The sequence below is a fragment of the Empidonax traillii genome, unplaced genomic scaffold (assembly GCF_003031625.1).
Source record: "Empidonax traillii isolate 1590-97213 ecotype Southwest subspecies unplaced genomic scaffold, ASM303162v1 scaffold140:size1466565, whole genome shotgun sequence".
NCBI classification, from domain to species: domain Eukaryota; kingdom Metazoa; phylum Chordata; class Aves; order Passeriformes; family Tyrannidae; genus Empidonax; species Empidonax traillii.
The window spans coordinates 620,460-643,891 of NW_020955333.1; the positions used below are offsets into that span (position 1 = coordinate 620,460).

The 23,432-nt window shown below is 40.1% G+C and overlaps 1 protein-coding gene across 5 annotated transcripts in view; it reads right to left on the bottom strand.

Moving 5' to 3' along the window:
- Positions 1-581: 581 nt before the first annotated feature.
- Positions 582-23,432, bottom strand: part of KLHL15 (kelch like family member 15) — a 26,314-nt gene continuing 3,463 nt past the window's right edge. For 2 of the 5 annotated variants that reach the window (XM_027884247.1, XM_027884246.1), the window contains 2 exons: positions 12,149-12,860; positions 582-5,103 (listed from right to left, as the gene is read on the bottom strand). In XM_027884247.1, coding sequence (XP_027740048.1) covers positions 3,994-5,103; positions 12,149-12,853 — 1,815 coding nt within the window. In that variant the 5' untranslated portion in view covers positions 12,854-12,860 and the 3' untranslated portion in view covers positions 582-3,993. Of the gene's footprint in view, positions 5,104-12,148; positions 12,861-21,230; positions 21,486-21,536; positions 21,576-23,061; positions 23,163-23,432 lie in introns of those variants that run through there. The other 3 variants (XM_027884248.1, XM_027884249.1, XM_027884245.1) reach the window with 3 other exon arrangements.

Sequence of the window (23,432 nt, forward strand, 5' to 3'; positions counted from 1 at the left end):
AACCCTTGGATCTAATTCTAACAGGACTGCTATCATACTGCAGAAAGTAGGACAGCCACACTTTTCAAAAGGAAGTAACATAAAAGCAGGTTGCCAGGTAGCTCATATGCTGCCACTTGCCAGCAGTGCTTTCTGAAACAGCAGGGCCTTTGTAAAACCGAGCACTGCCTTCCTCCAGCTGAATTCCTGGGGAAAAAAACTTCAAAAGTTTTTTGCCAACTAATACCTCCCACTACGAAACTACCAACATTTTGTGGGGGGAAAATAAACAATTTTTTCTTTATACAGTACTTTAAAAAAAGCCCTGTCCCTAAAAACAGGCATAGCAGCTTGTGAAATGGGAACTGGCAGTGTCTGGCTGCTTTACAGGAGCACTGCGCTTTTTGTACATTACCTCATCTGAAAAGAAACTTTCTTCCTGGAGTTGGATGCTAAACTAAGAAATGAAGCTGATACATTTTTTCTATAGATGTGGGGGAAAAACAAAACAAAACACCACCACCAAACCTCCCCCCCCCCCAAAAAAAAACCCCCGACAACCCAACAACCTACATTGTAACTCACTATGTCCCCTTTTTTTTAAAAAAAGGCAAGTACACTTCCTTTTCAAAGCAGGTCATGTGTTGAATTTTAAATATGTGGGTGACATTAGGTTTGCTGGTATTCCATTATGCTTGGGGTGGGAATAGAAAAAGAACTTCCCTAAACTTAGTAATCAAAGATTGAAACTTACCTTTTCCTTAACAAATGAGAGGCATTTAAGTGTTGGTTTTTTTTTAAACTCATCTTAATCTGATCATAATGCTCAAAATTTCATAATAGGCAATTCTAATTAGCCAGCTTAGTTTTGTTTCTATCTAAACACTAAATTATCTGGTGCTAAATAATAAAAGCAAACACAGACTTTCAATTAAAATAAAGAATCCCTCCGACATATAAAGTAACAAAAATAGCTGCCTTAAAAGTTCCACTGCAACATAAAAGAGAGAGTAAGCTCATTTTATATTTCATGTCTGAAACAACAGAAGCACAGTAGAAATGTAAATTGACAAAACACTCACATACCCCCACACATTCTAAACCCCAGCAAATTCCAATCATTCCTAATGCTGGAAAGGTAGCAGCCAGCCTCTCAATGGAGACACAGCTTTCAAGGAAGCCGAAACCAACAGTTCAATTAAAATTTCACAGAACAATTACTATTACAGTCCTGAATAAGAACTTTCAGAGCTGGGCACCTCAAGATAGATACTAATCTAAAAGCAGAGCACCAAAACCAATCTGGCTCTTCAAGTGTACTCAGCAATGACTTCAGTGGCAGCTGCCCTGTACACAGAACCTCAGAAGGGGCTCAAATACAGACTCCAAACCATACCTTGACACACCCCCATCTTTACTGATAGTTTTAATAAAGTCTTGGCTGGGTCTCTTCAGACATTTGAATCCTGAACACCAGATATCCAGAACTACGTCCATTCCCCCCACACGGCCCCAGATAAAAGTGAAGTACTCTGTACTGTACAGAACGTGCCCATGAAAGCCCTCTCAGGCAGGATTAGTTTTTGCTGCCCCATTAACTTAGTGAGAAATGACCTGGTGACAAACAGAATAATAATAAAAAAATATTTTAAAACCTCTTGGTTTTTTCTCTTGTGCCTCAATATTCCATGAACTATGTACAGTCAGCACAGAGCCAGCACCTACTGGAGTCAGTTTCTCTCTGTACCCACGCAGGGAGATGTTGTGAAACTGAGGTTTTAGTGTAAGCCACAGTGGCTTTACCTTAAAATATCAAGAAAGTAAATTAGATTTCTAATTCAGTCAACTGAATTCCTATTAAAAAAGACAAATTTAACTGCAAACTAGCCTGTATCAGAAGGCTGAATATCAGTATTTGGTCCAGCCACTTCTGGTGTAAATAGCTTATCACTACAGCTATGATGGCATGCACTACCTCTTTCTTTTAAAACATATGAAAAGAAAATACTTGATAATTAAATAATTTCTAACAATTAAAAAAAAAAATTTAAAAATTTGCTGACTTGCCATATAGCTCCAATACTCACATTTCAACCCAGGACATAATTACTACAAAAATATCAAAACACAGTATGAGGAGTTCTACAAGTTGTTTTAACTCCTATTATTTCAAACTTCGTTCCAGTAGGTGTTATTTTTAACATAGAAAATTTAGGGTGATTTTGGTCCCTTTGTAAGTGCATTCTTTTGAACTCCCTGAGTACTGTACATTCCTTTTCTACAGTGATTTCTGACTGGAAGATGCTGAATAAAGTGGTTTAGCACTGCTGCATATAAAGTCCATTGCCTGAAGTGAAACACAGCAGCATAAGATTTTACAGAATATGCAGCTGCATGTTTCAGCATTTGAACTGTGAGCCTTCAACTTCTCCTTGAGGTTCCAGAAGTGGCTAATTTCATATCCATAAAGATAATCAAAATGCAATTACTGTTATTATTTATGTCTTGGTAGATAATTTTTACCAATCTACTGACAGTTATACCTGTAAGTTAAACTCAGTGGAGTTATTCAAAGCCCTCTAGGACCATACATCTCGTTTCAGGCACTCTGAGGTCAGTAGCCATAGTTATGTAGGTTTTTTTATAAAAGAAACAGAAATTACATCAATCATCCAATCACCGAACCCCACACTTTCAAAACACAGTAGTTCTTAACAGTTAATAATTAAAATAATTATAATAAAAAGATTACACCACTTCAATACAAGTACTCATATTGAAATGCGAGTACAAGCAAAGTACTGAGAATAAACTGTAGTATATCCAGTATCCAGTTCCAAAAATAACTGTGGGTCACAGCAGTGCTGAGCATTTGCTTATCGATATTTTCCATTTTCATGAAAAAAGAAAACTGGGCAGCACATTGAAACCGAAAAGAAACTCAGGTAAGATGAGTTTGCTTTTTAAAAAATAATTTATAACCCAGCAAATAATCAACAGTTCATTATGCAGCAACAATACAAAGAGTTTAAAGTTACTGAATCAATCAGTATATCTAAAGATAAGCTACTTTGATACCAAATGGTATCTTAAGTAACTCTAGTTACTTAAGAACTTTGAATTATTTAGCTTATTAAAGAATACCTTAAATTCAACAGATATGGCTGAACCTGTGCACTAGTTAAAATATAATATTGTAACTGCAAATAAAAAGATGCATTTATATACAGTTTTTACAGTGTATGCACATGTATGTATACTTTTTTTACTCACCAACAAACACAATGCAGACAACAGAAGGCAGCATAGAAACAGTGTTTTGAATATAAAAATGCTTTGCTTTCAATTTAGTAGAAAATGTGTAATTTGCAGTTTGGTAGTTACTGGTACCACTATACAAAACCAGGAGAAAGGTCATGCAAAGGGGTTAAAATTCTTCTCCAAAGCAAATAAAGGAAAACAAAAACACCTAGTAGATTTAAGAATTCTTTGTAGTTAATGGGAAAAGCATCTAAAAGACAACATAAAACACAGAAAGGGTTTGGTTTTGTTATCTTATATGTGGTTGTACCCTAGTACAGATGATGAGGTTTATTTTGATGCTCAATAAAAACGCAAATAAAATCTTTCTTCTCTGCCTTTCACAAATATTTTGTCAAACTCAACTTATTTCAAAAGCATAGTGGCAAAACGGCCATTAAAAAAAAAAAAAAGATAAAATATTATGGACATAAAATGTTAGAAAAAAACCCAAGCACACTCAAAAATTTATTTTTTTCATACTTACAGTTATGTTAAAAAACCCCATAACAACAAAGCTTTTACAAGGTCAGACCAACTATTGGCTTTTCTAATAAACTTGGTAAGTACATTCCCTGTACATCCTGTTTCTCTTGAGCATTTAGCAGTTGTTCTCACACACAAGGAAATGTCTCTGAAGGAATTTAACTGGTTTGTGTTTTTTTAACAAATTCAGTATAGTTTTTTGTATTTCACTGGGTTGTTCACTCAGTTTTAGCTGCAACGTCTAACATGCTCCAAAACATATTCAGGGAAGTGCAAGCTGCAGACTTGTAAGCCATCCAGCTTGCACGGCATCCTCGGATATTCATCTTCTTTCCATTTGTTTTCCTCTGGATCAAAGGTGAGAATCGAATCACTGTAATGACCGTTGTAACAAAGGCCTCCAAGAACCATTATCTGTTTGTCCAGAACAGCTACACCATGACCACTCCTACCAATTGGCATAGAAGCCAATATAGTCCATTGATCCGTATCGGGGTCATACACCTCTGTAGAAGGACATCCTTGAGATTCAAAGGAGGCCCTCAGGATCACACAGACACCACCAAAAACATAAAGCTTACCATTGTAAGAAATCATTTTGTGAAAGCATCTTGCGTAGTTCATTTTGCATTTGTTCTCCCAGCAGTTAGTGACCACTTGAGTTCTCCTTGTTCGCTGCTCTACTGTCCCTTCTTTACTGGGATCAAACACACACACTTGCTTAGAGGTTGAAGATGATGTAATTCCACCAGTGATATACAACTTGTTACCAAGCACAGTCCCTTCATGTCCGTACTTATTGACCGGATAGGGATCCACAAATTCCCATTTATCTTCTGTAATATCGTACCGTTCAGTGGAGTAGAACGTTTCATCCCTGGTTCTCCCAGCCACTGCATAAACATACCTCCCAATAACTCCAACTGCAAACTCAGAGCGTGGAACAGACATGTCTGCCATTCGCAACCAAGTGTTCTGCCTTGGGTCATATCTGAACACTTTGGATGAAGCATGAAACTCACCATCTGGCCCCAGTTCTTCCCCACCTAGTAAGAACACAAAGTTATTTACAATAGCAAGGCAGTCTGGTCGCAAAGGTACTTGAGGACCCTCTAGTTCCCACCAGACCCTTGGTTTGTGCAAGAGAAGAATTTTACTGTTTACCATACTGTGTCCTATCATTCCTCTAAATACTGCAGTCTGGGGTTTGGCAGAACGAATTTTGTTCGATTTCATTTCCATCAAAGGCTGTTGGTGAACGCTATGAAAGTAATTCATGGCTTGGTCAACCTCATGTCGCAGCTGCCGGGAGTATCGATAAAACTCTGATGTTTTTACCTATGAATACATTTAAAAGATATTAAAATTCTGACCAAGAGAAACAATCCAGAAAACCTAAATGACTATGTATCATTAGATTACTTTACTTTGTTTCATTCAGGCACTCTTGAGAGCAACAGCATTTGTGCATGAAGGCTTGAACGACTGTATTGTTACCAAAAATCCAGAAGGCAATTTAGTGACTAACAGCAGTGACTAACAATTTCAGCAGAATAATCACATGCAAAATTTATGCCGGAATTAAGCACAACTGAAATTCCCAAGTCTAAAAATCATTATTACTTTCCCCTCAAAAAGCCTCTGTTACTCTTCTGCTTTATCCATGAAGCACCTTAGTTAAAAATACACTATTTTCCTGAGTTTGAAAGACACTCTACACACCCATTCTGTGTTTACCAAGGTTTACTCTAGTCTATTTTTCCTGAAATCTCACAGCCAAGCCTAGCAGGTATTGCCAAACACTGAGCTCTGCTCACAGAGCTATTTAATTGGGGTGGTGTGGGAAGGGAAGGTATCCAACCCCCTTCCTTCAGAACATGTTAACAAATGCCTTTAGCACAAGAGAGGAACATCTCCACCTCTAATCCTTTGGTTGTGTATTTCTTCGAAAAATTGCGGAGGTAGGTTTGAACTTCCACTTCCCAAGTGAGAGTTAAAACCTTGGAATTAGCACATAGTGATGTCTCAATTTGAAGAGCTAACCCTGCTCAGTTTTATTGGAGTTGTGAGTTAGAGAGAAGATGATAAGGATTTACCTTTTCAGGATCCTTCCTACTATCTAAAACAATTTAAGTTCCTCAGGCTGCTCCTGAAACCATTCCAAAACACATTCCTGTCCTGAACATTTTAACTCGTTTAGCTCCAAGCAGTCTCAGCTCACCGTGGGATTCTCATCAGAGGCTTCACTCTTCCTGTACAGTCTGGTCTAACACAGCATTCTGAATCACTCTTCGAAAACAAGTAAAAACCTGCTGGGCGTTGCCAAATCCACAAATCCTCAATGATATTTGATCCAAGGTTCCAGTTCCTTTCACGTAAAACTGGATTGCTTTCAAACAGTCTAAATGCCTTTAGCTCCCACCAGCTCCAAAATGAGAAGCAATGCTCTGAAGAAATGTGAGGCCACTCTGAAATTGCAAGTGACCAGAACATTTTTGAGTATCTGTTACCTCATCTGCTCCTATTCCCTGTCCCAAGGAACACAAGCCTGTACCACCCCTTACCTCAGGGGTGGTATGAATTTTGATGTATATGGAAAGCAATTTGGAAATAAATGTTCCTTATACATTGTGAATACAGTAGTTGCTTGTTCCATAAATATGTACTATTAAGATTTTGTTAGCTTTCTATTAATAGTTTCTCTTCCTTGTATAACAATTAACACATTCTGCTGTCAGATAAGCATCTTTTCAAAAAATCTATTGAACTGTTATTATTGGGCATATTTTGCACAGATACTGAGATAGTTTTACACACCAGATTTCAAAAAAACCCTGAATACTAACCTACCACTGTAAAGTAATATATAGCTCAAGAGTTACAGTGATTTGATGTTTTTATTTACACTTTTTCTTTCCCCCACTTAATTCTGACAAAATCAACTTATCTCTGTCTGGAAAAAGAGGATGGTCACACGCAGATGTATATATTATTCTTGCACCAACATCCAGCTTCTTTCTATTGTTTTCACAAGAGCAAAAAGGTTTACTCAGGCTTACAAAACACCCACAGTAAGTTCAACTCTTGTGGGAATAAGATCTATTTTCTTATTGCAAATAAATAATATGTCATACAAAGACAGATCTGCTCGTGCTGCATTTGTTAGAATAAACCACATACCTTGCCTGACTGAAAAGAGTGACCATAAATTACAGAAAATATGCTGGCAGGGAGACCCAAGCACAGAAAAATGATAACATATAGAAAGCCTTAAAGGTTACAAAAAATGAAAAAGGAAGTTAAAATAACAAAGAATAGTGGGTGGGTTACTTTATCCTTAAAAGGAATGTTCAAATTCTAGAACGGCAGGACTACTTGAAGCATTCACAAACTGGAGCCATCATCTTTGGAATTAAATAAAAATATAAATTATCTTTGTTCCACCTTTATGTAGTTCAAGTTTTCTTGAATGACTGTGGAAGACATCAGGATCAACATGCTTACAACATGAAGAATGCCAGCAAAGCCTGGCAGAGATGGAAAATGCTTTTCTTTCCCCCTCAACATTTACAACTCTGTCATTAGATTTAGAAATCGAAATGCCAGCCAGAGACTGGAATTAAAATAAGCCTCATATATCCTCACCACTCCACTCCTTCACTGAGCACAAATCTCACCCCATGACAACATGCAAAAGGAAACAAGGAGTATCTCTAATTCCAGAGACAGAATCTCAAGACCAGGGAATCAATAGCAGAAGTTTACTACTGCTTATCTTGACAAAGGCACTAACACCAAAGCAAAGCCTCAGTCTCTTACCTTAAATCAAAAAGACAAAGAAATAAATGCAACTCCCAGTTATTATAACCCCTCTCTGACTACAGTTTGTCGGGAAGCTTCTACAAGCACAAGTTTGGAGAGCTGAACAGGAAAATGCACAAACACTGGCAATTCTTACAATATGCAGAAAAAAAAAATCCCACAAAACAAGAGTGATTGACCACCTAAATTCTGGTAAGAGAAGGTAGTTTGAGCATTCCTAAACCTGGCTGTTGAGGAAAAATATCACTGTTTTTAGCCTTGCATCTTTCACCAGCACGTACAGGGGCAGTACCTCTCCTGAGGCTCAAAAGATGAATGTCAGGATATGCCTAAAGCAAAGTACAGACTGCTCACACTCGCTTTACGCAAATAAAAATTAAGCAAATGTAGGTACTTTTGCCCACTTTCAGTCAAACACTATGTGAAACATTCCAAAATTATTTGAAAGCCCTCCTCAGCCCATAGTAAGGAAAAGCTTCCACCTATACTTTCAAATCATTTTACAGCATTTCTCATGATTGATTATACTTTCATGTATAATCAAAAAAGAGAGGCATTAAAATTTAGGTGGTTAGGCATTAAAATAACTGCAAGTTGTGCATGTCCTTTAGCTTCAGCAGGTGAAAGAACAGAGCCTTTAACAAGCCTTCAGTGGGAATTTCTGCATGACACCCAAAACACACACTAAGGAAAGCCCTCTGCATTCAAAAGCAGGCTTCTGCCACTCCCTGGAAGTAGCAACAAGTAGCTGATCAACAAATATCTAAGCACTTATCAACAGACCAATTCTCCTGATAAGTTCAAATGGAGAAGTTCTAGAAGGAATGTGTCCCTAATTACCAACACACTCAAGTAGAACACTCACAAGTTTCTGCAAAACAGAAAGAAATGTGCACTAACCATTATGAATCCCGAAGTAAAACAAATGTGGATTCTTAATGAGTCCATCATCAACTCTGAATTCATAAAAACACATAAATGCTTCAATTCTGAATGTGTAAGTGATGCAACTCAAACTTAACCACCAGGAGTACAAAAGCTACACCACAGCTTTTCAGTGAATAATGATGGTCTCTGTATCAGACTTCTGGAGAGCAAATTCTTCCTTTTATTTGAAAAAAAAAAAAAAAAAAAAAAGTTATTTTACTAGAGATTGGGCTGAATCCAAGCTAAAGATCCATCAACTCTACCAACTCAGATCTCTATTATTTTCCCATCTACTTATCTCTGGCCATATTTTAAGCACAACTATAAGCCAGTATGAGAACTGACTGGTACCAGTAGAGGACTCTGAAGGGCCATTCCACATGTGCTACAAACCACTTACTGTTTTTCAGCCTAACCATAAAAAGACAAGATGGCACAGCCTCTGTGCAGCAAGGACAGTGCTCTCAAACTGATTATTTTTGGCTGTTCCTTTTTAGAAACTGTCAAGTGAAATTATCAAAGTCAAGCAAGTCTAACTCAAATCTAATTTCTCCAATCAGAGTGGAGTCAATCTATTTGCCACAATAAAGAAGTTCAGTACAAAATAAATACTGCTAGTAAACCTATCCAAGAGAGACAAAAATATCAAGTGCAGCACCTATTTAAGATAAGAGAGGCCCACTAACCTCATGCACTAAACACTTCTTACTCTAAGCTTCAGCAAACGAAATTGCTTCAGCAAACAAAGGTGTAGAAGTAGATACATATGCATTATTAGACATTGAAATAAACGCAAAAAAAAAATTAAATTCATTTATGAAAGGTGAACTCATAATAACATAAAATTACAGTAATATCTTCTCATAAGTTACCTTTTTCTAGGCACAGGGCAGAGAAACTCAAAAATAATGTGCTATTCATCCCATCTCTGCAGCAGAACGTAGTGATTAGCAAGTTCCTGATTTATACTGGCAAATTATAAATCAGCATGGGCTAGTCATAACAAACCTTACAGACTGAACATAAAGAAAAACCCCTTTGGATTTTAAAGTTTTGAAACAACATTTCAATCTGAGTAGTACACAGAAACTAAATGGAGCTTCAACAGTACACGAAGGGAAATTATGACACAGTTGCCTCCAACAACACAGAGATTAACTCAGTGATGTAGGTGAAATGCCCTCTAACTTCTATCTCCAAACTTCCTCAAGACTTATAGAGCCAAAAAAAGGCAAATGTAATGTCGACAGCAAAGCTTGTACTTCTCCATACACTTTGCTTTAGTTTCTAACTCTTCTCCAAATCCTTAATTCACCTATCTTCCCATTTTCCCTCATACATCAGCATGTATTTTAAGTGCTGAGGAACAAAAGGAGTATCTATTCATACTTGAGAAGCCGTTCTTCCAGTTTGCAGTAAGCACAGGGGCTGTACCTTCACTTGTGCACTCTAAATGCACATCAGCCTCGAGGTGTTAAAACCTCGAGTCACTCATTTCATTTCTGAAAGGACAAGCCATCCCAGTCAGACTGTACATCTGGCCCAAAAAATGATGTAAGAAACACAATGGCTTAAGAGGCCAAAAGTATCCTTACCATGACTCGCAAAGTTAAGTCATACAAGCTATTTATATACAATGACAGGCATCTGAGAAACGTGTTTCACAAAGATTACATAAGAGTACATATGACAAGCCAGCCAGTGTACAGCAAATACAGAGTTTGCTGAACTGGAAGAGTCAACCTCAGACTGTATTTGCTACATTTATGCAGACATTTAGTATGTGCTGACTTCAGGACAAGGCTGAATTCTGTTTGTAGATCTCCAAAAAAGGCAGTTTTACCAATAGTCTCCCCCTTCTACACAGAGAAGAAAGAGGTTCTCCCTGGGTTACTGCCAGAACAGTGAACAGACATGCTCTCTTATAAAAAAAAAAGTGTTCTATATTCTGATGTTGGCTCCAACTACAGTTGTCCTTTGTCACTTGTCGTGCTGGATAACTCAATGCTCTCTAGCCAGGGTAAAACAGAAATGCATTCCTAGCTGCAGCAACACAGGACATAATTAGCTGTGCTTCCCTCTGCTGAGTTGCCCCACTCCATAACCTACACTGGCTTCTCTCTGCGCATACATACAATTAACAGAAAGTGTATTCACAGACGAAGCTTTTACAGCGACTTCTCTCCTGAAGTTGTACCTACTGGGCTATTTGGAAGTTGTCAAGATGAAACATGAGAAGTACTTATCAAGGATTTACGCCACTAATGCCAAAACCAGCTCCAGAAGTTATACCTACATGTAACACTGAAGGCCAATATAGACTTGCACTTTGTTTTAACCCTTTATAAACACTGCAGTGCTGTTCTAAAATATGCGTAGGTATTTATTTTGTTCATGTCTATAATATAGTATCATAAATATTTTATGTATTATTACATCCTCTATTCAATTCACACACAGAAAAAAATCCAAAATATAGAAACCCATTGGTATGAAGTAGTTAATAGCTTTGATAACTTAAAATAGGAATACATACAAGAATTACTGCTCAAGTGACCCAGTAGCCCTTAAAACCACCAAAAGCAACACAATCTTATCTGTACGTTCACCAGACACCAAAGTAAAAATAGATGGAAAATTAATTTGAAAGAAGCACAACAAAAACACGGGGTCTTACCTCCTAGTAATTCACTGCGGTGAAAGATACAAAAGTTAACTTGTATCTCACCACACAAATTTAGCAGTGTTAAAACAGGAAGGTTTAAGTAATTGCTGCCCTGAACACTGTTACTGGTCTGTGAAAGAGTTGCTTACAAAGTAAACCTCTACTGTTGACAAATGTTCAGAGAGTCTCAAGAACTAGGATACAACTTTTCTGTCTATTCTTCAACATAGAAGTAGAATCAGAAGTTTGGGTTTAACCTCTTACTACATACAATGATCAGTTGAACTTCAGATCAACTATTACAAAGATTCCTCCGATATTTAAAGCAAATAATTAAAATTTCATACTGTAAATATTTTTTGATTAATTACTTGCCTTGTGTAGAACCAAGTGCACGTGTAACTTTGCAGGATCAGGGCTTACTTCCAACTGCTGTATAACAGCACAACCACCAAAGATACAACACCAAAAACGGTGCAGATTTAAGAGCAGATGCTTGTCGTCATTTGTAAATAAAAAAAACCCCTGTACTTAAAAAAACCCTTAAACTTAAAAAACCTTAAAACCCACATAAGATCTACTGTCACTATTTTCTGATGAAATTGATAACAATTATCATGACATACACCCTACATACTGTGTGCAGCCCTACAGCAAGAAGTAACTTGTGGATAACAGTATGAACATTTGAAAACAAACTACATACAAGTGACCTTATTTTAAAATGTCTTTTCCATATAAACCCCTTACAAACATGTATTGCAAACCCACCTGTTCTCCAGCCACTGTACATACTATCGTCTAATAACCAAAAGACAATACTTTTAGTTGTTCGCCTTCTACGGGTTTATTAGAAAATAAATGCTATAATTTTGTTCCTCCTAATAGGTTGGGGAATCTTACCTATTTAATGGCATGCTGCCCTAGCTAAATGATGAATCCTGCCTATTGCTTTTCAAATGCACCAACCTTCTCAAAAACACTGGATGGTGTCATCAAACAAAACCTGATGTTCTGAATGATGGTGTCCGTATGCCTCCAGCGTCTTCTATCATGGCGCAGCCAGGCCTGAACAGCTTCATACAGCTCTATCTCTGGAAACCTGCTCAGATGATCATTATCCAAGTAAGACATGAGCTTTTCAAAGCTCAGATATGAAAGGAAGTCAGGTCTGGACATGAGTGGCACAAAATTCTCTAGCAGAAAGGAATCCAGTTTTTCCCTGACTCCTTCGATGTTTACACCGAAATCATCCAGAAGTCTCATAATTTCTGCACAGTTTTCTAAGCAGATTTTAGCTAAGAGAAAAGAGCAGCAAAACTTTACCACCTCTATAAGCTGGACATACATGGCAGCCTGAAGGATTTCATGAACAGTGTTCATACTCAGTTCAATAGTTCCATAGTACATGAATTGGAGAACATGACTGAAGCCTGTAGCTGTCAGACCTTTCAAATGGATTTTGTCCTGATCTCGTTCTCGCATGTCAGCTGTGAACATAATCCTGAAGTAATCACTCTGGGTGGCAAGCAGAGCTTTATGGGCCTGAAATTGGTGGTCTTCAATGACAAGTGTGACATCAAGAAGCAATCCCTCCTCATACAGTGCTCTGAATCCTGCAGAGACACTGGTGTCATGGATGGAGGAGCTAAACCCTTCCACGTCCCCTGCCATGAATCACCTGGGGGGGGAAGAAAAAAAAAATAAATAAAAATGAAAATAAATTGTAATTTCTAATAACATATTACAAGCCCTTCCTGATCAGATAAATCCTGAGATTGCTTTTATTAAGACTTAAAAGTCTTCACCATCTTTTTTGTTTTCTCTCCAGCTGAAAAGTCAACTTAAGAAACAACTTAAAACACCAACTTTAAATATTTCTCCCCCACAAAAACATTCTCATTTTACAGACAGGGAAATCAACAAAAATAGCTATGCAATACTGCCAAAACAATTTCTCACTCCAAGTTAATTCATGGTCAGATAATGAACTGAAAAGTTTGTCATGTTTTTTTTCCTCTCCCCTCTTCAATCTTTCTAAAGAATTTATCTCAGGGGAGCAATAAACACCCACTCTTGAATATCAAAATGTTTCAGAAAGGAAGCCAAACTTCCTTAACAAGCTCCAGTAGGCCTGTACATGGTATAATTAAAAAAAAAAAAATTAGGTTTAAAAATCTATATCAATTTACTTAAAAGTAAATGAACGTTTTCAGAGATACCATTTAAGATTGTGTATTTCACTTCTCCTGTAACAATAAAGTCCCATCACGTTTCCCCCATTTCTTACTACAGTGATTAATATTAGGTCATGAGATTTATGAAGTGCAAAATACTAACACAATAAGAATCACTGGTAATAATAGATCACAATAAATATTCTGTATACTGGGTTTAGTGAAGCTGAATTGCTCATTAAGTATTTGAACATGTGCAGATACAGTTACTTATGTGCAAGCTATAATCAAACTGTAAATAAACAAAAAAGAAATCAAAGAGGAGCAGGATCCTACCCTGTTAAAGTTAATGAAGATAAATATTCAATAACAATATAAAAAGAACCTATTCAAAATCCACAAATTTCTCAAAATCCTGCTCAACTTCCTTGGGTTTAGGTAAAGTGAAGTTGCACAGGGCAGCTTGAACCAATTTAATGATTTATCAAAGGACAACAGCACACTCCATTTCCCTTCTCTGTCCTCATTCGGGGGTCTGAGCTCCTGCTGCCTACTTTGAGCCATTTCTGGGGCTCACTGGACTTCTCCAGAAAGCCAATTCAACTCAAACCTGACAGAAAAAAAAACACGAGCGGAGAGGGAGGGACCTGAAAAAAACACATGACACAAACACAGCCACCCCTTCCCCACCTCCCAGCACACACAAAACCTCAAGACCAGAGACCCTTCTGCTTCCCAGTGATCTGATTTCTGACACTGTGGGGGTTTGACACAAGAATCAACCTGATGCAGAGAGCAGGACACATACTCAGGTAGGAAGAGAGAAAAAGAGCAACAACTTCCTTGTTTGGTATGAATTTGCTATTAGAATTGGTTCAACTATTTTTGTTCCACTTATCCCACCTTAAATTGCACTGCAACATTCTCTCAGATATTTGTGCATTTAACTCTGAATTTCCTATTGCCTTTAAAGCTAATCATGTTTTGCTACTGGTAACCCACATGAAAGGCTGAATAATACCAGATTTTAAACCTGCAGATTTTCAAGGTCATAAAACTTAACAAAAGTATGTGGACCCAGAAGTAACTCTAGGGTGGCCCCCGTTTCACAACTTCAGTTACTCCCACTTCCTCAAGCACCACATCCTGACTTCTGCCATTTAACTGGAATGCATTTTATTAGACTCCATCAATGGACAATCATCTCCTTCATTCATCAGCATACATCCTGGAAAACAGAACTGGAGATACTCTTTGTCTATGCAAAACTCCAATGGTGAGTGGGTGTTTGTAGCCACACCTCATGGAATTAGCACCACTCCCACGCTGTTGAAGCCCAATGATGGGTTCTGCGCACAATAAAGTCAGTGTTGGGAGTGTTCATTACAATTATGGCCTTCCGACAAAATTCAAATTCCTGAAAGTAAGAGCAGGAGCAAAAGAACAAAGATGACAATCCAATTGCTTTCTCACCAGTATCCATGACAGCACATTCCCCTCAATGTCACTGAAGACAGAGAACATGCAAACTGCTCTGGAGCTACATATTGTGAGTCTCTCATTCCTCAACAGTAAATGCCTCCCAGAAAGAAAAATTACCATCAAATATTCTTCTTAGTTGTTGCCAATTCTTACACAAAAGCAGATGAGGAAAGAACTACACTGGCCATTACATTACATTACATTACTTTACTAACTCTTACCACCTCAAAAAGAAGCAACCAATTGAATAGGAAGTATAAAGCCTGACTTTACAAGATTTTGCTTTCTAATTGAATTTCTGATATCAAATAAAAAAGTTAACATTAATATAGCTTTTTTCCTCTTCTTTCACTGGAGCACTTGTAACTCCTCCCCTCCCATCCCTAGTTCTCTGATGTTTAATAATAGCTGAGCTCATACCTCAGACCTTCCTGTTTAAGAGATTTAATGATCACTTGCCTTTAAATGGGCCATTTATTTTCATAAAACATAAGAGCAACTTAAAACAACTCTCCATTCTGTCTGAAATCAGCCAAGAGTTTCAAAGTTTACCAGGATTCTCAGACAATACAACTGTGTAAGTTACATTTTTTTAGGAGATACAGCAAGACTTGGCTCTGCTTCAGTTCCACAGTCAGTGTTAAAAATGAGATGGAATAGTTGGAGTTTGCAAATGTGAGAATGTGAACAGAATAACAATATACTGGGGGGAAAAAAGAGTCATAATGAAGCAACATTTTTCAGGTGACTGAAGCAACATAGATTAATCTGAAAATGATGGGATCTAACATCACATAGGCTTATGCAGACAGCAATCTCATGGAAGGGATTTCTGCAAAACAGTACGTACATTACTGTGTACCTGAACAACATGGAAGAACCAGCAACCTCCAAATACACACTGGGATCTTTGCCCTTACCTTGAGAAAGATAATTACATTACGGGTACTCCACAAATAAAAGGAGAGAAATTCACATTTACATAGGATGGCCCTAGAAGAAAAAAAAGGCTTCTTTCATCACCCTCAAAGAAGCAAAAAGGAAGAGCTGGGAAGTGAAGTTAAGCAGAGACAGATGGTAGGTGCACCAAATCCAGAGAAGCAACTCCACTGTTCCTTTAAGGAATCAAAACAAATAATACTCAAAAACAAAACAAAACAAAAAAAACCCAAACAAACTACAAAACCAACCAAACGCCACCAAAAAACCCAGCATACTGTCCTGGGCACCCGGCTCCAGGTGGCCCTGTGGATGGACCAACGGCCTCCACAGGTCACTCACAACCTCAACTACTCTGGGATTGGGTGACCATTTTGCTTTTGCACAGAGACTGCAGAGAAAACTGGTTTTCTTTATTTTGTGACCATCCTTCTAATTCTAATTAAAGAGACAAAAGACACACACACACAAGCCAAAAAAAATATCATATATAAGCTACCATCCTTCAAATTTTAAATCAAACAAAAAATAAGGTGGCAGGAATCACTGAAATATTAAAAAATAAAAACCACCTGCATTTAGGGGACATCTTTAAGGGTTCCAATTTTTACATCTCCCTAAAACTGGTTATCCCATAAGATATTTCAATCTCTAAGTCAGCCACAAGTGGTAACAATAGTAACAAAATCATACACACTCTGAAATTATTATTTCTCCGTGTTTTAAAAGTGTGGGGGCTTAAGTCACTTAATCCTTCTTCTCACATCCCTGCTCATTTTACTTCTAGTAAATCTACAGTGTTCAACATCAAAATATTTTTGCTCCCAAACCCGAGGCAGCATTTAAGGGATTATTTAAGTAGACGCAAAACCAGTAAGAGTTCTCCCTGCACTATGTAAAGAAGCTTCAGAATTTCTATGAGCGAAGGACTGCTTGTCTTTCTGCATTAAATAAAAGGAGTAAATACCTTTGTTTTGGCATGAAGCCATAGACAATATCAGCAGATAAATTTGGCTTTAAAACAAAAAAATGCATTGGCCAGTGTAAATACAGAAGGGGGTTAAAATAGTACAAAACCCGGGAAACTAGATAGTTTAATGCATATTAAGTTCAACGTGTAAAATCTTCATTTCTAAAGCTAATATCCTCCATCAAAAGCAAATAGCAACACAGTAGCTCAAATATTAAAAAAAGCAATATAAAACACTCTCAAGTTAAGTAATTTTTCTAAAGCATAGCTACGCCAATCCTCCCACACACACACTTGCAATCTTGGATGTAATTCTATGCACTATTCAAATGCTGCAGCTTATTTCCCAGAGGACAATACATAACGAATTTTTTTTTTCATCTTTTCAATAAAAATGCAAAATTCACTTGGATTTTTCTTCACGCATGCAGATCACAGCAGCACACGTAACCCTAAGGCAGACACGCAGCCTACAGTGGTCTGTACGAAACTGGAACAAAAAAATTCCACTGTACAAACAATAATACCGGGGGTGGGCAATCTACGTTGACGTTGGGCATTGTTCTGTGCACACAGAGCTGATGGGGTAATGCAGCACAGCAAGTAAAGACTCTGCTGAAAAGCCAAAAGAGAAGCACGTTTAACCTTATTAGCTGTTCCTGACATTTCTTCCTCTTTTAGCACATAATGCATTAGAGTCTCCTGTGCTATGACTGTAAAACCACTTACTTGGAACACTGATTTCTCATCTTTATTCTGCAGCTGTAATAAAAGTCTGAAAACCCTGTTCCAGACTGCTTTTTCTTGCTAAACAAGGAGAACCTTCTTTCCTCAGGGCGTCAGAGGCTCTTAGTCACAAGCAGCAGAAATGGAGTCTAAATGCACTGGCTACTGAGAAGGAAGTTATGGAATACCCGTTTTTGACTCATGCCCTCTTAGATTTAAAATCTATCCAAAAGCAGTACTTCCTGAAAAAGTGCCCTTTAAATAAATGTCTTCATGCAATATGAAAGCTTATATGCACTTTCTAGGGACAGAAATGTATTGTTCTAGCAAAGTATTGACAACAGCAAGTTTAGCACACCAGCTCAAAGGTAGATTTCTGCTTTCCTTTACTGTTGTTCCTTAACTCATTCGAGATGCTGAGACAGAACCAATAAATTCCTTTGTTTATTGATTATGAAGTACTTGTTCATTCTACCTACCCCATAGGTCTCTTGAGTGTGAACACAGCTGAGCAACAAATTTTCACATAATAAATCACTCCTATCTATGAGTTACATCACAAAATATTTCACCAGACATACAAAATCATGCTTTGGTTACACAAAGTACTAAAATAGAGTTTCAAATCCAATAATCTGTTCCATCTATCCCATTCCTTCCATCCATCAAATACAAGCATTTAAATGCAAATTTTAAAGTCATTGTAGGTGCTTTATTTGGTGAGGTGCAGAGCAAAGACTGCTTAGAGCAGAACTATTCGATCCTAATTTTGTTAAAACACTTTTCTGCACAAATAAGATTTTTCTCCTATTTTTCTCAAATGTTATATATACACATGTGAAAATACAACACAACAGGCATTTGCACACACAAGAAACATTCACAGCTGCACACATGGCTGAAGGCTGGGCCTTGGAATGCAGTGCACTACACTGGGTAAGAATGCAATAAAACCATTAAACTTCGTCCAAACCATCATTTTTCATCATAAGTCCCCACTAACAGCAAAAGAAAGAGCGGTGTAAAAATGGGATAGATTAATAATCAGTGGATACCGAAACTTTCCACTGCTACAACTGCAAATGTAGGGAACGAAGAAACTCATTCCGTTTTCCTGTATTTTATCTAAAATCCTTTCTAAATAATACTCTAAGTTCGGGAAACAATTTATCTTAAACACATCAGTATGTTCAAGCTGACGACTTTACTCACTATATCTTGAGAATTCCAAAAGCACTGGACTACTCTGGACGCAAGAAGTTAGGAGCTGAATCACTGACAGTCAGAGAAACCATCCTGCCAGAACTCCAGAAATTAAAACTCAGACACTTCTAAAAGCTGCCCAAACTCTATTTCTTCGGAGCATGCATCTGACCATGAGAGCTCCTCTTACAGTCTGAGCCACCTGCACCAGTGGCCTCTGAGGTCATTATGGTGATGCCAGAAGCATTATCAGAACTAGTCACAACCAGACCTACTAAAACTCACTATGGATTGTGTCTCAGCTCAGTATGGTTATTCTTCACCCTAAATGGAGCACAGTACTGGAGAGGGTGCTTTGTTCCATTTTCTTTTTGAGAAACACATAACTCCGGCAGACGTGGTGGTGCTCTCCCATTCATGTACCATAACACATAGTTTCTCAGCTCGTATTACTCTGTGCTTCTAAAAACATGTATATGTTATATTTATCACATAGATATGTTAAAACCTAATTTAGCCTTTCTGCACAGAAGTGGTATAAGCATACACATACAAAAGATCAAAACCATTTTAAAATACTTTTGAAAAGTATAGTTTTCACGTATGTTCAATTTACACGAATACCAGTCAACTGTATGCGAGAAATTCCCTATTTCACAAGACTAGCCACCAGAGAATAAGATATACTTTAGGATGACTATCAAAAGGATTCTGATGAAAGCAAACGCTTGATAAGCATTTCAAGACTGCCAGACAAACACATCAGCTGTTGTTACTTGACCAGTTTAACTTCACCTAAGCGAATCTAAACCCAGCTTGTCTCCTAAGTTAACATCAGTGAGATCTACATGAGCTTCCCCTTGAATCAGTCCATGATGCAGATGCTGCAACTGCATTTTACAGACACTGAGACAGCTCAAACCATCTGGCTAAAAGGTCATTGCATCACTACACCTGCACAGAAAGACCTGCTCCAGACACAGAGCCAGCTCAGATCAATGCTCTTCCAATTACATTTACTGATACCAGAACAGGGGCCCAGTGTCAAATATCTGATACATCCTCATAAATGAGAATTGTGTTTAACTGGGAAAACTTGTATTATTAATACCTGGAAGATGGTAGTGTTGAAAACTGCAGATTTGTCATTGTTCTCTAAGTGGACAGGACTGCACTATCCCGAGTGAAAACATTCTTTTATATTTATACAGATATATATTTGAGGCTTATAAAATGATTAATTTTTTCAAATGTAAGAAAAACATATTAGTAAAGACTGATTTTCTCATTGCAAAGATACTTATCAAGAAAATCATGATGTATTTTATACAGAAAATAGCAAGTATTTCTTAGTAACAAAAAATGTAATCCTTTTTTGACTTATAAAATTTTTAGCATAACGTGATGAGCTACAAGTAATATTTAAACTATAGCAGAAAAACACATTTTTAATCTAAATTAAGATTGCTGAACTACCCCCTACATTTATCTTTTTGTTATTATCTGTATCTTTATTGCTAACTTAGTTAATACTTCTAGTATCTTCTCAGAAAATGAGATTAATTGTGCCTTTTGTTCAAGACACACAGTTTTTGACCTCACTGCCAAATGCCAACCTCATTTTTCAGAAAGATAAAAATCTCATATTTAATTTCTACACATATCCCTCAAATTGGCAGCTGGATGAATGAAAAAGGTCTGATGTCTCCAGTGTGAGCTCAATGGTTATCTGTTCTGCTCTGCTTGCTGAAAGGCAAATCAACACATGTGTAGATCCAAACCAGCCACAGGGTATAATTAAGGAAAGTGAAAGGAGATGAGTGTTAGTGAGAGAGTTTATAGAGCATGTGGTAGAAATTAAACACGTTTGCTAGGTGTTGGGAGGGAAAAGACAGGAATTATGTTGGTGCATGGTGATATGCTCAGGGGATCTGAATGCGAGCTGGGGCAACGGTGCTCACCACTGGTGACCCTCTGGAGCTAGGTTATCATCTTAGGGACGAATATGCATAACAAAGAAGTCCCTGGGAAGCCAGAACTTCAGTAGTTCTGTCCTTTAATCCACTAATTCCCCTATTCTTCTTTTAAAGGAATGGTTGAGAACACCCAAACAACAAAAAACCAAGAACTTTAAATTTTTACGTGACATTTCGGTATTTACCAAATAGGTCAAAGCTCCAGTACCAATCCTGGGTAGCTCTGCTCGCCCAGATCAGAGACACATTTTTCGCGACCAGGGAGAAATGGCCATTTCGAGGGTAGGAACTCAGACGACCCAGTTCAGCCCGTGTGCTCGCAGACGGGGCGCGGGGCTCGCAGGTCGAGCCCCCGAGCGAGCGGGGCAGGCGGGCCCGGAGCCCGCGCCGTGCGGCCGCAGCTGCCCGGGGCGCCCCGGACCCGCCAGCTCTCGGTGCAGCCGTGCCCGATCCCCGCCACAGCCCGCCTGCCCCCGCCTGCCGCCCGCGGGCACCGACCGCTCCCCCAAGCCCGGGGGTCCCTGAGGGCCGGGAGGGCGCCCGGGCCGCCCAAGGGACCCGCGGGATCCTTCACCCACCTCTCGGCAGCGGCGGCGCTGAGGACGCGGCTCCTCCCGCTGGCGCGGCGGAGAGGGGCCCTGGCTCCGCGTACCATACAGCCGGGGCGGCGGGGGGAGGCGGCGGGGGCTGCGGAGAGGGGCAATGGCTGAGGCGAAGCCGGGAGGAGGAGGAGGCGGAGGAAGGGGGAGATCCTGGGCTCCCTCCTCCCGGCGGGCCGCGCTCGGGGGGGGGTGGGGGGGGTGAGAGCCGCCCCCGCCGGGGCAGCGGCGCTCGCAGCGCGACCCGGGCTGTGCCGCGGTCCCGCCGCCCTCACGCCTGTTTACCTTCCGCGCTGCCCCGCGGCCGCCGCCGCCGCCATGTTCCGCCGGCAGCGCCGCGCCCGTCACTTCCGCCGCACCGCGGGCGGGGGCGACACCGGGACGGCACCGGCACCGCTCGCCAGCCCCGCACCGCCCGCCCCAGGCAGGCGCAGCCGGCCGCCGGAGCTCCGGCACGCCCCGAGGAGAGGAGCCCCTCACCGGAGCCCAGCGGGGGCTGCGCGTGGCTGGGGAGAGCGGCGCGGAGCGGCATCAGCCCCGTCCGGCCCGGGAGGACGCGCATCCTCGCGGGGCTGCGCTGTCTTCTACCACCCCTCCGCCGCCGGGCCGGGCCCCTTTCCCGGGGCTGCCGCAGCTCCCGGGTTTCTCGGGCAGCTGCCCTCGGCAGCAGCATCCCCCTGCTCGGCGTCGGCGGAGCATCTCCCGGACAGCGGCCAGCCACAGGCGCTGCGGGATGATCCCAGCTCCCTGCTCGCCACAGGCTGCCTTGCCAGCTACTGTGGGAACCGGGTCACCGGAGCTCCCGGGGTCGGGCCCGCCGCCACCGGCGCTCAGCAGAGCAGCCCCTGAGCGGCAAATGCCTGCTCACAGCTCGTGTGGAACCGCAGCCCTGCGTGGGATGGATGAGCAGGGCTTTGCCTTGGCACAAACATCACCTCCCATGGTCTTTCTATCTTACCTTGGCCTGGCAAACTCTGACTATTGTAAGAGGTGGACTGAACTACGTGGTCCTTGGGTTTGCCACTGCCAGCCCCAAAACATTCACTACCTTCTATGTACCTCCTTGTCACCTTCTGTGGCACTCACTTTAAATAGCAAGCCACTCGCTGCCATCCTCTCCCTGTTTATTACTGTTTCCATCCCCTTCACACCCTATTTTCAGTCTCTCATTACCACCCCCTCCCAATTCTTGATCTATAAAACAAGAGTGTACCTCCTCTATAGCTGCCACCCTCAAGCTGAACGTCTTTCACACCTTTCACATCTTCACACAATGAACTAGCTATACTATGCAGTGCTTCACAAAAGACTTCCCACTGCTATTCCCACTGTTCAAGCGCCCTTACACTGCTCCCTCTCACTACCATCAACCTGCTCCCATTCACTCCATCATCCCAATGGCCTGACCTCTCTCTACTTGGCAAACTTCTTACTATTCCATGTCACCCACTTACTCATGCAGTAAATTTGCCCCATCTCCCCACTCACTGTTTTAAAACCTGTTACTCGTGCACTTAGGGTGAAACAACTGCCCTTTACAGACTGACTCTGCCAAGGCAGCAACTGTTCCTGCTATCTAAGCCTAAAGGAAAGACATCTTCTCCCCTTCCCACAGGATATGTCTCCTGCTGCACCAGGCATGTACCCACCCATATCTAACGCTTCAACAAAATGAAACTGGAGTAGAAACTAAGTTTCTCATACACAGAAATGATACAAGCAAAACTTCACGCATCCTGCCCTCCTCAGACTTTTGACCTTCATAGGTCAGCGAAGGTGGAAAAGCTAAGCAAGACTGTTTGGGTTTTACCTGACTGTCATTTTGCTGTCTGCTGTTTGTGGCAAGCTGAGGCGTAAGATGATCTTCAGGTCTGTCCTACACACTGCCACAGAAGAGGACCTCAAACCTAGCCACAAAAAAAACCAAACAAACAAACCAAAACACGATAGCTTTGACATTTAAAACATCTCAACATTTAAAAACACACACAAAAAAGTCCCCTTCTCTTTCACACTGGACAACTTGCTTGTAATGAAAAATCAAAATATATTAATAATGCCTCAATTCTAGTCTCATAAATAAAATTAAATTTAGGCCTCTGACAATGACCAGTGGTATCAACATTACCCTAGCTAATATTAATTTACTTACAGATTTGGACTGACCCCTCTGATTTAGGC